The sequence below is a fragment of the Natator depressus genome, chromosome 19 (assembly GCF_965152275.1).
Source record: "Natator depressus isolate rNatDep1 chromosome 19, rNatDep2.hap1, whole genome shotgun sequence".
NCBI classification, from domain to species: Eukaryota; Metazoa; Chordata; order Testudines; family Cheloniidae; genus Natator; species Natator depressus.
Window position 1 is genome coordinate 1,864,316 of NC_134252.1, and position 15,042 is coordinate 1,879,357.

The 15,042-nt window shown below is 47.2% G+C and overlaps 1 protein-coding gene across 4 annotated transcripts in view; it reads left to right on the forward strand.

Moving 5' to 3' along the window:
- The first annotated feature begins 238 nt into the window (after positions 1-238).
- GRIK3 (glutamate ionotropic receptor kainate type subunit 3) overlaps positions 239-15,042 on the forward strand; it is a 226,165-nt gene continuing 211,361 nt past the window's right edge. Inside the window, exon 1 of one of the 4 annotated variants that reach the window (XM_074934564.1) lies at positions 239-504. In XM_074934564.1, coding sequence (XP_074790665.1) covers positions 390-504 — 115 coding nt within the window. In that variant the 5' untranslated portion in view covers positions 239-389. The remainder of the gene's footprint in view (positions 505-15,042) is intronic. The other 3 variants (XM_074934565.1, XM_074934563.1, XM_074934561.1) reach the window with 3 other exon arrangements.

Consider the following 15,042-nt stretch of genomic DNA (forward strand, 5'->3'; position numbering starts at 1 on the left):
CGCGCGTGTGTGTGTGTGTGTGTTTGCGCGCGCGTGTGCGTGTGCAAGACTCCACTCCAGGGCTTTGTGCTCACCAGCGAGAGCATCAGTGGTAGGAGGGGACAGAGACTCCGGCAGGCTGAGCCGGAGCAGCCAGAGCCTTCCTGCCGGTGACACCCGGCTCGGCCCGGGCACCCAGCCGGCGGCGCTGAGCGAGCGGCGCTTCCGCGGGACTGGCACGGCGCGGGCTGCAGCGCCGCGTACGATGAGCCGTGAGCAGCCTCCCCGCGCCCCGGCCGGCCCGCTCCGCCTAGCCCCGGGTCCCCGCTCGCTCTCGGGCTAGCCCTGAAGTCTTCGGGTCGCGAGGGGACCCCCACGCGCAACTTGCCGGGAGGCGTTTTCCCCCAACGATGCCCCATTTCTGGCTCGCTCTGCGGAGTGTGCTTGTGGAATACTGGGCAGGGCTCCTGCTTTGCACCCTTTGGGTTCAGGAGGCGCATGGGATGCCGCATGTCATCCGGATAGGTAAGAGCGGCGGGAGCTGCCCTCGCCCCCTGGCTCCTCTTGGGGGGGATGCGGGGGGCTGTTTGCTCTCTGGGGCTGGCGGCTGGCGTGGAAAGGGCTTGCCCCCGGTCTGCTGTGATTTCTGGCGGCTGCCAGGCCGGCCAAGTGCACTTTCTGAAGGAAGCAGCCCAAGTGCCAGCCCGACCCGGGGGAAAGGTCCTGTTCGGTGGGGCAGGGAAGGAAGGGGAGAGTCCGAGACCCACCGACTGGCTGGGATGCTCCAGGAGGCTGGGGGGCGGTTGGCTGCTGCTGGCCCACGAGGCGAGATGTCCAGGGGGCAGCTCTGCCGGCAGCGATGGGGCGGGGAGCGGTTTGGAAGGGCGGCAGGACACCTCGGGGGTGAAAGATGCAGGGGCGGATGTTTTCGGGGAGATCCAGCTGCGGGCTTGTCAGGACTGGGTCGGTGACTGTGGCCAGGAGGCAGAGTCGCCCGCGGTGGCTCCTCTCTCGGCTTCCCACGGCAAAGGGGAGCTGGCCAGTGTCCAGCGGGCGGCATGCCCCGGGAAGGGGGCTTAGCAGAAGGGAAAGTTTGGGCAGGGGCTTCTCCTCTGCTCGGTGCTGTGGAGGAGGGGTGCTGGCCTGGGGCTGCCCCAGAGCAGGAGGGGGCTGCGCGCACACGGTGGGGTGTGTGAAGCTGCAGGAGGAGGCGTGAGCGCTCGCGGGGTGCTGAATTCAGACTCCCCTTGGCTCTGGCTGGTGCGAAGCGCTCAGCGGGGCGTGGTGAGCAGCTGGGCACTTGCTACTGCTGGGGGGGTGCAGCAAACATGCGAGTGCATTGGACTGAACGCAGCTGCTGCTCGTAATTTTATTTGCTTGAGGCGGAGGTGTGAAGGGGGGTTGCAGCCCTAAAAGGACGAGCGATCAAATGCTGCGACTCCCACTGACTCTCCGCACATGGCAGCTAAAGCCGGGCAACTGGTGCTGGCAGCCACGTTTGTTCTGTGGCGTGACCGAGGTTACGGGGAGGTTTTACATTTTTAATAATGTTGCCTAAAGTCATGGCACGGCCGGGGATGCAGGGGAGAGCACAGATGCTCTTTAATTAAAGATGCAATTCTGAAGTGTGGGACGTCAGGAAGGCGCTGTTCTCTCTCGGCACTCAGTCCAACGTACACCCAGCGTTTGCGGTTTCTGGTTGTGTGTTTTTGGTGCACGAATCCAGGGGTTTGCTCTCTGCCACATGACGCAGCTGTCATTCGCCTTTTACAAAGGGACCCTCGTGGCCGAGCAGGTGTCAATGGAAGGACAGTGGGGATGAAAACAGAGAGGAACAGGGACCCTATTTGCCCAAATGCAACTTAACAGCAGCCCTCACCAATGTCTGTCAGAGGAAACCAACGTAGCTGGACCACAAATAAAATCCTGCCACTTTAATTTTTTTTTTAAAGTTTCAAATATTTATATCTGTGTATATACATTTCAGTTTCTTACTTGCTGCCCATTGGATTTTACCGGTGGTAGGTCCGCTTGGGGATATAGAAATCACAGAAGATCTGGTACGTGCTTCAGCACAGCTAGCTTAGGGCCTAGGTGTAACCTCTCCACCTATGGAAAGGTTTCAAATGACCACACGCCCTAGCCTGCCCCATGGACTGATGGCCCGACGCAGGGAGACCGAGCACCTGCTGCTTCTCGGAGTAAGATCCTGCGGGCCTGAGGCCGGATGCTGCACTTGTATCCACCGAGGCTCCTGTGCAGGTTCAGATCATCATGGATTCAGAGGGGGAAGGCTCAGGAGACGCCTGCATGGGTCCAACGGCAGGGTCAGGGGGGCCTTCGCAGCTTCGCTTCCTAAATCCAGTCGCCCTGGGGTTCTCTGAGGGCAAAGCCCTGGATCCTGTGGGCAGGTTGTGCACTGAGGAGGCCCACGTGCGAGGGAGCTCCCCAGCCGAGGCTGTGTGAGCAAGGGAAGGGCTGCCACTACCACAGAGCCGTTGTGGGAGTTCAGCGGTGTAGCTGCAGATCTACGGCTCTGAAATGCCCCTCCCTACCAGGGTGGTGGAAACTGTAGCACAGGGAGGGTGTAGGCCCCTGCATGGGCTCCCTGATTCTGCGCATCTCCGTCTGCTCCGTGGAGCAGAACCCCAGTGTGGCTAGCCTGACAGTTCTTACTCAGGCTAACTTCCCACCGAAGTTGCCGCCTGAGAGGGGACAGGCGTCTCGGGTTCCAGTCCTGCAGCTGGATACGGTTGCACAGGCATGCAGGGGTCCAACATTAGCAGATCCAATTGCAACCCTGGGCATTGGGAGTTGCAACTTGTGATCCAACTATCTCCACTGCCAGGCACCTGGTGCAGCCATGTCATCCTGAACAAAGGGGCTGTCAGATGCTGCCATTCTGACTTGGTAGCGATTTAAGGACTGCACAAGGTGTAGGGCAGGGGAGAATCAGGCTCAGTCCCTTGACCCACAATGGCTTGCACTGTCATCTGCCTAGCTCACCAGAGCTGCAAGCTGCCCCGTGATTTGCCCGGCCTTCTGAGATACTCAAGCAGACACTTGAAGGGGAGCTTACGGGAGTCACTGGGAGGGGAGGGTGCTCAGCACCATAAAGGATTAGGCCCATCTTCTTGGGACCTCACTGTGGCTCAAGGGAATTGTTCAGCAAGAGACTCCAAGGCCGAGTGGCCTCAACCACCCAAGGAAAGTATTTTCTGTTGGAGCTTGAAAAGGCTCCAGGCCCTTGCAGCAAGAGCAGAGAAGAAAGGACACTTGACATTCCAGCGCTATTAAAAAAAAATCATCATGAACTTGCCACCTGGCTCATTCTCACTGGTGGAGACACTGTGGGTCTGATTTGCCATTGCCTTGCCCTCCCCTACCCCAGTGCCAAATGCTGCTGAGTCAGGTGGGCAGGGTTTTGCTCTCACACTAGCCTGGCATAAGTGACCCCACAGTAAGCAGTCTGGCCTTCCTTCCCTGCAAACACCTCTGCCTACAGCCCCTGTCAGTGGTGTTATGGGTTGAATGGAAAGGGCTGTTTTTAATTTCTAAACGTAAAAAAGCCAAACTATCTCTAGCAGAGCCTAACTTGGTTTTGGTCAATGAACTAGGAAAGTTAAAATGCAGAGAGGTGACTGAGGGTCTAGGGAAAACTAAAAATGCCTTAGCGACATTCGTTTAAAATTGCCATCATATTTTCCTCCCCTTGGGTTCAGTTGAAAAATGCAGATTTTTCTCTCTGCATTAATTTGCCTGTCAGTTTGTGCACAGCTACACCGATTCCAAATTCCGCTTTTAATGAATAGAGTACATTGCGACATGGAAAACTCCTGAAGAGGTAGCCTTTGTGCTTTAAAAACAGTCAAGTTTTAAAGGCTAGTTTGGTTTGAAATGAAACTGACAGTTGAATATGTGCCATTTGAATTCTAGGGAAGGCATCCAGGACAAGGAAGGGAAGATCCAGAAAGCATGTGCTCTCTCTCTCTCAGATCCTCATAATGGAGGAAAGGAGGGAGGGAAGAGATCGATAACACAGAAAATACATGCCTTGATTTATTATTAAATGGGAGTTTTCCCCAGCTTTTTCAGTATCTATTTGAATTTTATGTGATCCATCAAATATTTTCAAATATTACACAGAAACCTCAGATTAGATCTTCTATACAGTCAAGTGGCTGGATTCATCTCCCAGTTATACCGGGGTAAATCCAGAGTAACTCCACTGACTTAAGTGGAATTATTCCAGATTTCCCCCCCCCCCCACTGAAGAGAATTTATCCCCCAGTGGTTTGTGATAGTCAGACTCTGGATGTGCATGTAATCAATGGAACTACTCTTGGTAGTAAGTGCTGCACTCGATAATAAGTATTTACAGCGTCATGCCCAATCTGTAGTAAAAGCTGCTGCTCTGAATGTGTATAATATGATTACGCTATTTTAAACAGCATATTTGTCTGGCCTTTCTGTTAAATTAAAAAAGCAGCCGCAGCTCTCTTCATCAGTGATAGACGAGAGCTTGATGCCATCTTGTAATGTCCGAAGTTACTAACCGGAACAATGCGAAGTGTCATTACTGCAGATGACGTCACACTTAGGATTTCAAGCATGTCCTGTTTTTAACAAATTAATTTTAGTTGCTTCAGAAACTGTAGAATTATGTCAATGCAAGACCAGAAAGCAAAACCTACATAGATATGAACCAGACAAAATGAACGCAAGACTAATAGTAAATAATAATATACAAGAGGGAGAGTGAGTGGTAGAAATTAATCCACTCTTTGAATGTTTGCAATTTTTAGTTGCCTGGTCTTTTGTTATTATGTAGCACCAGCACTGTATATGTCCTGAGCCCAATCCGACGGCCTTAATGCACATGGGTTCTCCTACCGGCTTTCATGGATTACTGCAGTGAATAAGGGCTGCAGGACCATATCTTTTTCTTAAGTGCTCAGTGATATGTAGGTGCAAATTACTTGAACTTGTGCTTTCATTTCTTATATTGTCACCAAAACCCTCGGTACGTACATACCACATCCTCCTCTCTGCATACAGGGAGCTATTGTCTGGAGCGAATTTCATTGTGTTTTCTGAATATTTGAAATGATTCACTTTCCCCTTCATTTTTCTTCAGCTTTACATTTTTATTTTTTTTTGGTTACTCAGATTACATTTTTCTTTGTATTTATTTCCATAGATGTTATACTTCAAGCGTGATAGAAGGGCTCAATCCTGTGTTACTGAAGTCAATGGGAATTTTGTCATCTATGTCACTAATAACAGGATTGGGCCCTGACTGAACTTTTAAAGAAACGGTCTTAGATAGCTGAATGATAGGGCTTTGTCTCTTATTTTCTCTTTTTAAATTGTGTTGGGTAAGGGAAGAGGTCAGGGCATCGATTCTTTGGGTGATTTGCAAGTAATGCAGGAGAGAGAGACAATTGGATTGTAGTTGGCAGGGAAAATGATCATTGATTATTTTATATAAATATGTAGAAAATAAATTTGGTGCATAATTATCCTTCCCTGTGAGATCAGCTTTTTCATGGCTTATTATTGTGTGTCTGGGATATTTTTAAAACCAGATTTCTAGTTTCAGCAAAGGAAGTTTTATTTTTTAAAAACCCAGATTTCCCTAGGCAAGAGAGATGTCTTCTAGCAGGGATCTGCACTGAATGCTATGGGATTTGTGAAGGCTGCAGGAGGTAATTCTCAGAAAGGCTGGTCAAGTATTATACTATTCGGCTCAGCTTGATTAATAGTTTGGAGAAATTCTTGTTTCAGTGAGAGGGTGAGGGGAAGCGTTAGACTGAGTTCTTGCAGGGCCGTAAAACAGGAGTTCACAGGTGTGAGGGGTTGCTAGGTTTTGCCTGCCTTTTCCTAAATAGCGTAGTTGCTGGCCCCAAGCCAGTAGGTAAGGGTTTGTATTCAGGGGAGTTCCTTGCCCTTAATCCAGGGTGTATATGGGATAGAGACCAACCCTATTCATCCTTCTATCATGAAAGACTCTAACATCTTATTTACATAGTTATTTTGTATAAGCCTCTCCTAATCCTACACACAGAGACAGAGGGCCAGACTCCAATTAACTCCAGTTTTCTGCCAGTGGAGCCCTGATGGCTTCAGCGGTGCCGGATTTACACTGGTGTGAGTGAGATCAGACTCAACCCCACACAGTTTGCAGCAACTCTCCCGAGTCCACTGCGACTCAGTGTGTCACTACAGCCGAATGGGCCGGCACACTTGTCTTTGAGTTTGGGAATCACTGAGTGTAAAACAATGAGAAATTTCTTCCAGTGACTGGTGATGCGATGAAACATTGGTGTGTAGGAGCAGACAGAAGCTGAATGAAGATCAATATGTTTCCCCCCACCCCTGGAAGCAAATAGCTTTAGACAAGTGGCTTCCTGCCACCTGGGATCAGCATACAGACTTAGAAAACATTAACTTGAGGAATCTTCCCTTCCAGCCAAGCTGACTGCACAAATTCCAGCCATTTTATTCTTTAACGGCTGTGTAAACAGAAAGAACTGAAACTTGAATTTCACTGGGCTGAGTTAGCATGAGTTAGTCAATGCCAGCCTGACTGCAAAATGCACCTTGGCCCAGATTCTGACCCATTTACATAATTGGTGTAAATCTGGAGTGACTCTTTAGAAGTCAGTGGAGTTACTTCCAATTTACAAAGGGGTAAATAAGATCAGAATCTGGCCCCCTCTTGTATCAATGGGGGACACAAGCCCCCACAGGCAAATTGATTTCCTTGGGATTCTCTGCTTGTTAGCACCTTGCATTTTTGCAAGTTAAGACCTTTTTTTAAATCACTTTTCTGCTTTTGTGGCCTTTTCTGTATTTCCAACACCAGGCACCCATCGCTCCATCTTTTTATAACTGAAAATGTTATTTCGGGTCACAAGATCCTTTGGGTCGAAGAGTATATTTTAGTGATTTCAGCAGACTGTACAGGTGGCAAACTGTTGGTGGCATATAAGTTCTCAATACATCTGAATCACAACATTACTTCTTTATTGCAGAGAAGTCTAATGGTTTGATCTGAGCTTCCTCTTGAGAAACTCACACAGGATATTAAGATGAAACATGAAAACTGACCCCAGTTAAACATAGGAATAGGAGTCCAGCTGAAATAAATATAACCTCTTGTGTGCAGCAGCTGCGGCTGCTTCCTCGAATGAAACAGACACTTTCTCAAGACTCTGTGTGCACTGATCCATAGACCCCTTTGCACAAAGTGAAACTCACTAAGTTTACGTAGAACTGAAATGATGCATAAGCTTTGGATGGAGTCTGCATGGGGTGAGTTTCACCACTCAGTCCTTAATGGTAATGGGGCCATTAACTCTGGCACCAGGTTCCGTACGGTCTGTCATGAATGCCCCGTAATAAAGGCTGGATCGTTAATTTCGTGCCTTGCCACCTGCTGTGCAAACCCCTCCTTCTTATCTTGATTTCTCCTTCTCTGGACCATTTCTGTTTAAAGAACTAAATGACGGTTGATTTTTAAACCTTCGGCCTGCTTATGAGAAGACTGTTAAAAGCCTTTTTGATTCTATAATGCACAGAGCAATAGTAAAACCCAACCAATCTACAGCAAAGCTGTCTCTCTCTTCTTTTTGAAACCTGAGCACTTCTTTAATATGGATAAGGAATTGCATTAAATTAACCATGCTAAATAAAATGGGGGCTTGCCCCATGATAATCTGTTGCAATATTGCCAAGAAACTAAAAAGCTGGCATTTAAAGAGAGCTAATGTTTGCGGAGTGCTTATTCTCTCATTTCAGCAGAGGGCAGTGTTTTTCATTTACAATTCAAGTGCTTTGTAGGTATGGCTGAAAATATGATTTTCCCTACTTCTCTCCTTCTGGCTGTTGACTGTAGCTCCTTCATATTAGCCAGCATAGCTAATTTACAACCATTTGCAAGGAAGGGGTTTGCCAACCTAGCTAGACTACGAGTGTCTCTGATGGAAACATAATATGAAATAAAACCCCAGGTTGCAGAGACTATTGGTTGTGAACATTAAGTCTACTTATCCAATGCACTGCATTTCCCCTCTCCTATAATGCTATATATTCTTCTCTCTCTCTCTTCTTGGCTAACGGTTTAATGTAATGCAGTCTAGACAGCTTTTCTTTGCGTTCTCAGAACATGGACTGGTCAGAATCTCTGTGCAACACAGATAACAGCTAGAAAGCATCAGAGCCTACTTTAAAAAAACAGACAAACCCAGGAGGAATTCAGCACCTGAAAACAAGGTTACAAATTTGTGCTACTGGCAGTGTTGCCAAATGGAATAAATGTGGAGTCAGGAATAAGGGATTTTTGCTGAAGCAGATAGGCTGAGTTTGGTCCTAAAGCTATTTGTATCTAAGTTTGCTGAGACTCTGCATCTACGTCTGTCTGTCTGTACTGCCTTTGAGGGAGGTTGGTGATCCATCATTACACATTGTGGGGTGCTCTCTGTCTTAACACACACAAGAGTGTTCGCTCTTTGAGCAAGGACTGCCGTTTCTTGTGTTTGTGCAACACATGCCACAATAGAGCCCTGGCCTGATGGGACTTCTGAGCACTACTGCAGTGTTTAATAACAACAACAAGAGGGTATTTGTTAGTCTGAACATTAAATCAAATCCAAAGGTGACGTCACAATCAGGAGAGCTTTAAGCATGGGGTAGGCCCAGTTCTGTACTGCATCTTTATTCTAATGACAGCATTCTGCATTCATTCTACTTCGGATTTTCTCTTCTAACCCCCTTTCCAAAACCTCTGTCCTCACTATTTATGTGCACCAGCCACCACTTAAGTCACACGTCAGCAGCATCCAGAGCCTCCGCATGCTGCACTGTGAAGCTAGGAACATTCTCCTTTACGTTACAGTTTTATTTCTTTAGCTTTCATTGCGGACAGGGAAGTTTCACATGCCAAGTGTCACCTGAGATGTTTAATCATCTCTGGTGCATTGAAATCCTCAGGCCCAGGGAGACACTATATATTCTGCTACAACTTGATAATTTTACGGCACAAATATATTGCCATGGACTGAGCTGGTTTGTTCCGACAAGGAGAGAAGGTGGCTGTGATCAATAAAAAGCAGGATTTTCACACGTTGCCTAATGGAGCTGTGGCATGAATAATTCCATGACTCAGCTCAGATTTTCTCTACCGATATGCCCAATTGTTCTTCCTTTGAAATATAATTTAAAGAGATACTACAGCAAACAGCAATTAGCAGCGATAAAAGGCTACACCACCATATCATTATTAAACAAGTCTATTACGCTAGCACTCATATGCCCCAGTCAGGATCAGGGTCCTATAGTGCTCAGCACTGTACACACATAACGACACGCTCGCCGCCCCGAAGAACTTACACTCACAAGTCTCTTTTCTAGTGCTTCCAAATGCTCGAGTGCCAGCCAAGCATGGGTTACCAAGATAGCAACAAGGTTTGGAAGTGCCATAAACTCTCCTGCTTCAGAGTATAAGACAACTTTTAACACAGGGGATCAGGAAGGCACTCATCCGAGGAGCAGATTATCCCATAACACCCACTGTGGGGTTTCAGTTTCCTGCGCCTTCCTCTGAAGCAGCTGGTGTTGGCCACCGTCAAAGACAGGATACTGCGCTAGATGGACCCCTGCGTTGATCCAGTCTGGCAACTCCCATGTTCCTGTGTTTAATGATGCAGAACCTGCCTGGGATCTGAATGCCATGCTCAGAGATAGGCTTTCTTAGTTCATATCACATATGGAGTGAAGCATAGGCCCATAGGCACAGCATACTGTGCAGAGAACAAGGCTCCCCCTTTGTTCTTTAGTTCACGGTGACATTCAAATGCAGCCACTGCAGCACAATGCTGTCAGACTTTCCTCCAGCCGTTCCTTTCCAGTCTGTGCCATTTATCCAATGGCATTTATCTACTTCCCGTTGACTGACCACCTCTATGCATCTGCTCTGAGCTTTGTCCTCTCGCTCCTCTGGCCTGACCCAGTGAACGGCAGCACACACGGAATCCACAATTTCCTTGTGATGCGAAGCCCCACAGGAACACCTCGAGCTTCTTGCTGGGCTGAAGTTTCCTCATTCTCTAGCTCATGGCTGGTATTGCTGGGAAAATAAAGTTAGTCAAGGGATCTTCCTCCTCCTGGGTGAGTGCCAGCACAAGGCTTCGAAAACCAGCTGGTTCCCCCTTCAGTCCTGAGGGCTGACGTGGTTCCCAGATCTTGTGCCCGGGGTGAATTTCACCCCCTATCCATTCTGCTAGCGGCAAGAATGAGACCCGTGTGTTCTTGCTGGGTTAAAGTGTTTGTGCTTTAGTTGCAAAGGGCTTGTGAACATTTATTCCAGTCTTCCTGGGCAACTGGACCATTCCACTCTGCTCACAGGCCTGCACCACTCTAAAGAAAATATGCCTCTGAATCCCTGAAATTACATCAGAATCTGGAGTTACAAAGGGGGAAAGCAAAGTTTTTCAGTAGTTGCTTAAGGCTTTGCTCATTTGATTTTGAACATTCAGGGAGGCAGTGTTGCCTAATGGATAGGGCACTAGACTTTAGCTTAGGAGACCTGCATTCAATGCTTGGCCTTGCCACTGAGTGACCTTGGGCAAGCTGCTTCACGGCTCTGTGACTCAGTTTCCCCATCTGTAAAAGGGGGATAATGATACTGACCTCCTTTGTAAAGTGCTTTGAGATCTACAGTGGAAAAGTGCCGTGATCTCTATTGTTAGTTATACACTACTATATATGTTATACTGAAGGCCATTGTCACAGAATACTTCTGAGAGTCACGTTACAGATGAATTATTATGCATTAAGGATGCACAGTTCACGTCTGAGTGCTTTCTGATTTTAAATGGAAAATTGGGATTATGTTAATTCACCTAGAATCTTTTAATTGGTGCCTGATGCTGGAAGCCTATCAGTTACTGAGCTTTACTGAATTGTTTTCTACCACCACATGTGAATCAGGGTACCTGGCAGGGGAGTGCTCAGCTGTGGAGCTGGGGGGAGGAATCAAACTTGCTGAGCATGCTAAAAAAACACAAAAAAAGGGTTGCGGGGAGGGGCAGAGTCATTCTGAAAGGGCTGGGGAGACTCTGAGCACAGGGCAGATGAAAGGTTTATGCAGTCCGTTCAGAGAACTGTCAGGTAATGAGGCTATGGGCAAAAGCATGGGAAGAGAATGTCCCCCTGGTGATCATACAGTTTAAAATAATGAGCTGGAGAGGGCTCCTGTGGGAGTGGTGGATGAAATTCTGAAGCCGTTGGCACAATGCTTAATCAAGCGAAAGTAAAAGAAAAGGCGGAAGATACAAGATTCCTGGCTGCCTGAATAGAGGTTCCCAATGAGTGGGAGGCGATGTCATCTGGCATTATAAAAGAGCCGACTGTAAAGTGACTGCAGAGTTGAAAAGACCACACTAGCTAAGGTGAAGGGGCAGTGCAACTGAGAAAAGCTGCAACGATCTTTGTGACACACAAAAACTGGAGAAACCTGGACTTTGGTTCCCAGTTATGATTCGTTCCCTTTACTCCAGAAGCATCCAGGGGGCAGGTGGCTGGCAGGGACAGCCCCGGAGAACGCTCCCCCAGCCAGTGTAATGAGAGTGTGAATGGCTGTATGCTAGCCCCCAGTGGGAAGGTGTGGCGGGGGACCGGAGGTGGCTAGTTGGAGTTGAAAGGGGGTACAGCCATGGAGGGTTGTCAACTCTGGCTGAAGCTATTCTGGGGAATTTTTTTCTCCAACATGACAATGTCATTTTCTCAAAATAGCCTATAAGAATTTCCTGGATTGCTTTCAGTAGTCACTGGGAGATCAATGCCGATTCCAGGAGACTCCAGGCCAATCCTGGAGGGTTGGTAACCCTCCAGCCCTGGTGCTTTGCACTTTGGTTATTCTGGTTGTCTAAAGCAGGGGTAAAGTACAGCAGCCCTGGGGGTTCTGGTCATCCCCCTCCTCCAGGCCCAGAATTTGGGAGGTGCAAAGGTGGTTAAAGTTCCTTTAGCCCCCAACTCTGCTGGGCCATGTCTCCTGAGAGGCAGAGCTCAACCTAGCCCCAGCTCTTGTCCCCACTGATTTAGACAGTGGCAGGCCTTCAGTCTGCTTTTTTCACTTTGAGATCTGGATGGGGAGGATTTATCGGCAATTCACTGAGGAATCTAACCCACAGATTTATAAGGCTCCAGTCACCTGGTTATCTAAATAACAATATACAGTTCTGAAGGAAGCTCAGTGGGGCAGATGCTGGACCCAGCACAGGGTTAAAAAATGGAGACTGAAGAATATTCGGAGACTGTGAGGATTTTAGGGTAGGGACCACGTTTTCCAATGTGCTCATATGGCCCCTAGAACAATGGGGCCCTGATCCCACCTGGGACATCTGGGCACAGCTGTGATATCACTATTTCAGAATAATTTTCATGAAGAAATGCTATGTGAAATTAGAGAGGGCAAAGCCAAATGGGCTTCACGCAGCCTCTCCTTGTTTGTAATCCTAGTGCTTTATGAGGATCATCTTTATGTAACTCCTTTATGGAGGAAACAAGATGTCACTGTCTGGCAGCAGTGCAGTGCACTCTAGCTCATTAGATCAGGAAAAGAATCTAGGCCATTACTTATTTCAGACTTACTTCTTTTTTTATGGTCTAACAAACAGGAAGGTTTGTCATATCAGCTCCAAAGAAGCGGCTGCATTTCTCTTGAGATGCGTTAATCCCAGTTTATGTCTGCTGGGATGATTTGGTATCACAATGATCACCTGAAACAAAAACAAACCAACCCCCGAACAACACCCCAAAATAAAAATAGGCCCCTTTAAAAAGTTTTGTGGGTAGCGGCTGTCTCCTGCCTGCCTGTGCCAGACTGATTCACCCCCACACCAGAACACGGGATATTTGCATCTTGGATTAGCTGGATGAGAAATATTTGTAGAAGTTAATTTATTGCTAGCGAAAAGAGCCTGGAGACAGAGGCCCTCTGCGCACTCTCAGAACAAGTCCAGCTCCCGCAGAGGGGGATGATGTGGTGTCTCTGCCTGCCGGCAACATACTTTAGCTTTATTCGCTTCTCCTCTCTTCTAGTTATTTAGGCCCTGATTCAGGAAAACATCTCCATTTTAACCCATGCTCAACCCACCTGAAATCAATGGATCTTACGTACTTATCTAATTTCAAGCATTTGCTTATGTGCTTTTCTGAATCTGGGATTTATATTCCGGCCAGCACTATGGGATCTAACTACTGATCATGCCTGGATGAACCACCTTTAGGGCTGTCCAGTCTCCTGATATACGGTGGTGCCTGGCACATCACAAATGCTTGTTGAGACTGATCAGCCGGAATGAGCTTTCAGTCCTGAATAACTGCTCAGACTGAATATAAGAATGTCAATTCATGCCATGATGGTGGTTTGTGATGTCCAATAAGAACTGGACTGAGACTGTATTGGGGTATTGGCTGGTCCTTGGGTGGTAATGACATTTGCTCACTCCAGCATGGCCTTTATCAAACAGGAGATTTAGAGATGAAAGGCCCAAGCCTCTGAGCCAGCCAGTATTGAGTTGCACAGGAATGTGTCATTCTAAAAACACCAGTTGTAGAACAAAAACCAAACACTTTTAAAGACCCAGCAGCATGATGAGAGAACAAACGTCTGTTGCAGGTTGTTAAATGACTGTCATTTCTTACATGTCTCTTACAATGAAACAGTAAGTAAAATATGGAATAACCCACAAATTTAGGTGAGTTATAGTGTCTGTTGGGATTGAGTGTTAGACTTGTCAGTTACTTTTCGCAGTAAATTCAGAACACTCAGAAGTAAGTCACAGTAGTAGTTTTAAAATCCACCATCTGGCTGTGAAATAGAAACTTCCTCTGCTAGAAACTACAGCTGTGTGGGTACACATCTATTGTAATTTTTCCAATGGCTGCAACAGAAGTAGTACTTTATAAACTGGGCTGATTTGCCGATGAATGGAAGGAATGCTCACAGCACACGTTCAGCCAAGGAGTTCAGAGTCGATTTTCAAAAAGGCTGAAAGGCCCAGCCTCTCTTCCTGCAAGTGCATGTTGCACATGGAAAATTTGCACCTGCATTTTTGCATTTGCAAAATGAATCTCAGATGCAAAACAGAGTAACTTTCAGCTCTAGCTGGCTTATTTCTCTCTCTTGCTGGTGTAAAACTGTCCTTGCAAAAGGGAAGCTGGCCTTTTGAAAATTTGGCTTTTAACTCTGCCAGACAAGGACAACATGTGCCTCCATCTGTGGTATTTGAAAGGGGAGATGTAAGTCTTCCCACTGCCAGAAAAAGCTTCTCTCGTAAGTTGCACAGGTGCTACTGTGAAATCTGAATGTCTTTGGTTCAAGTCTCAAGTGGGGGTAAATTATTCACCCCTTATATGTCCTGTAGGAAGACAGGCTGGTAACTCCTCCAATGAATATTAAATCAGAAGAAATCTATTCTTGTTTCTAGAACTATTTGTATCTAGTATGTAACTTGAGAGCATTTTGGAAAAAGCAACAAGACACTGAAAGAAGTTTTTTGGTTAATATTCTAATATGTGTGCAGGTGAAAGGTTCCATAGTCTCTACTGTTGAGATCATAAGAACAGCCATATTGGGTCAGACCAAAGGTCCATCTAGCCCAGTATCCTGTCTTCTGACAGTGGCCAATACCAGGTGCCCCAGAGGGAATCAACAGAACAGGCAATCATCAAGTGATCCATCCCCTGTCGCCCATTCCCAGCTTATAGCAAACCGAGGCTAGGCACACCATCCCTGCCCAGCTTGGATAATAGCCATTGATGGACCTATTCTCCATGAACTTATCTAGTTCTTTTTTGAACCCTGTTATAGTCTTGGCCTTCACAACATCCTTTGACAAGGAGTTCCACAGGAGAATGAAGAAATAATTACCCCCACAACAGTACAACCTCAGACATTCTCTTATAGGCTCTCCCCATGCCTTCACCCCCTTCCAGTATCTACAGCATGACCTGTAGGGACCACCCTAGGCATAAAACAATTCAGTGTCCATGGCC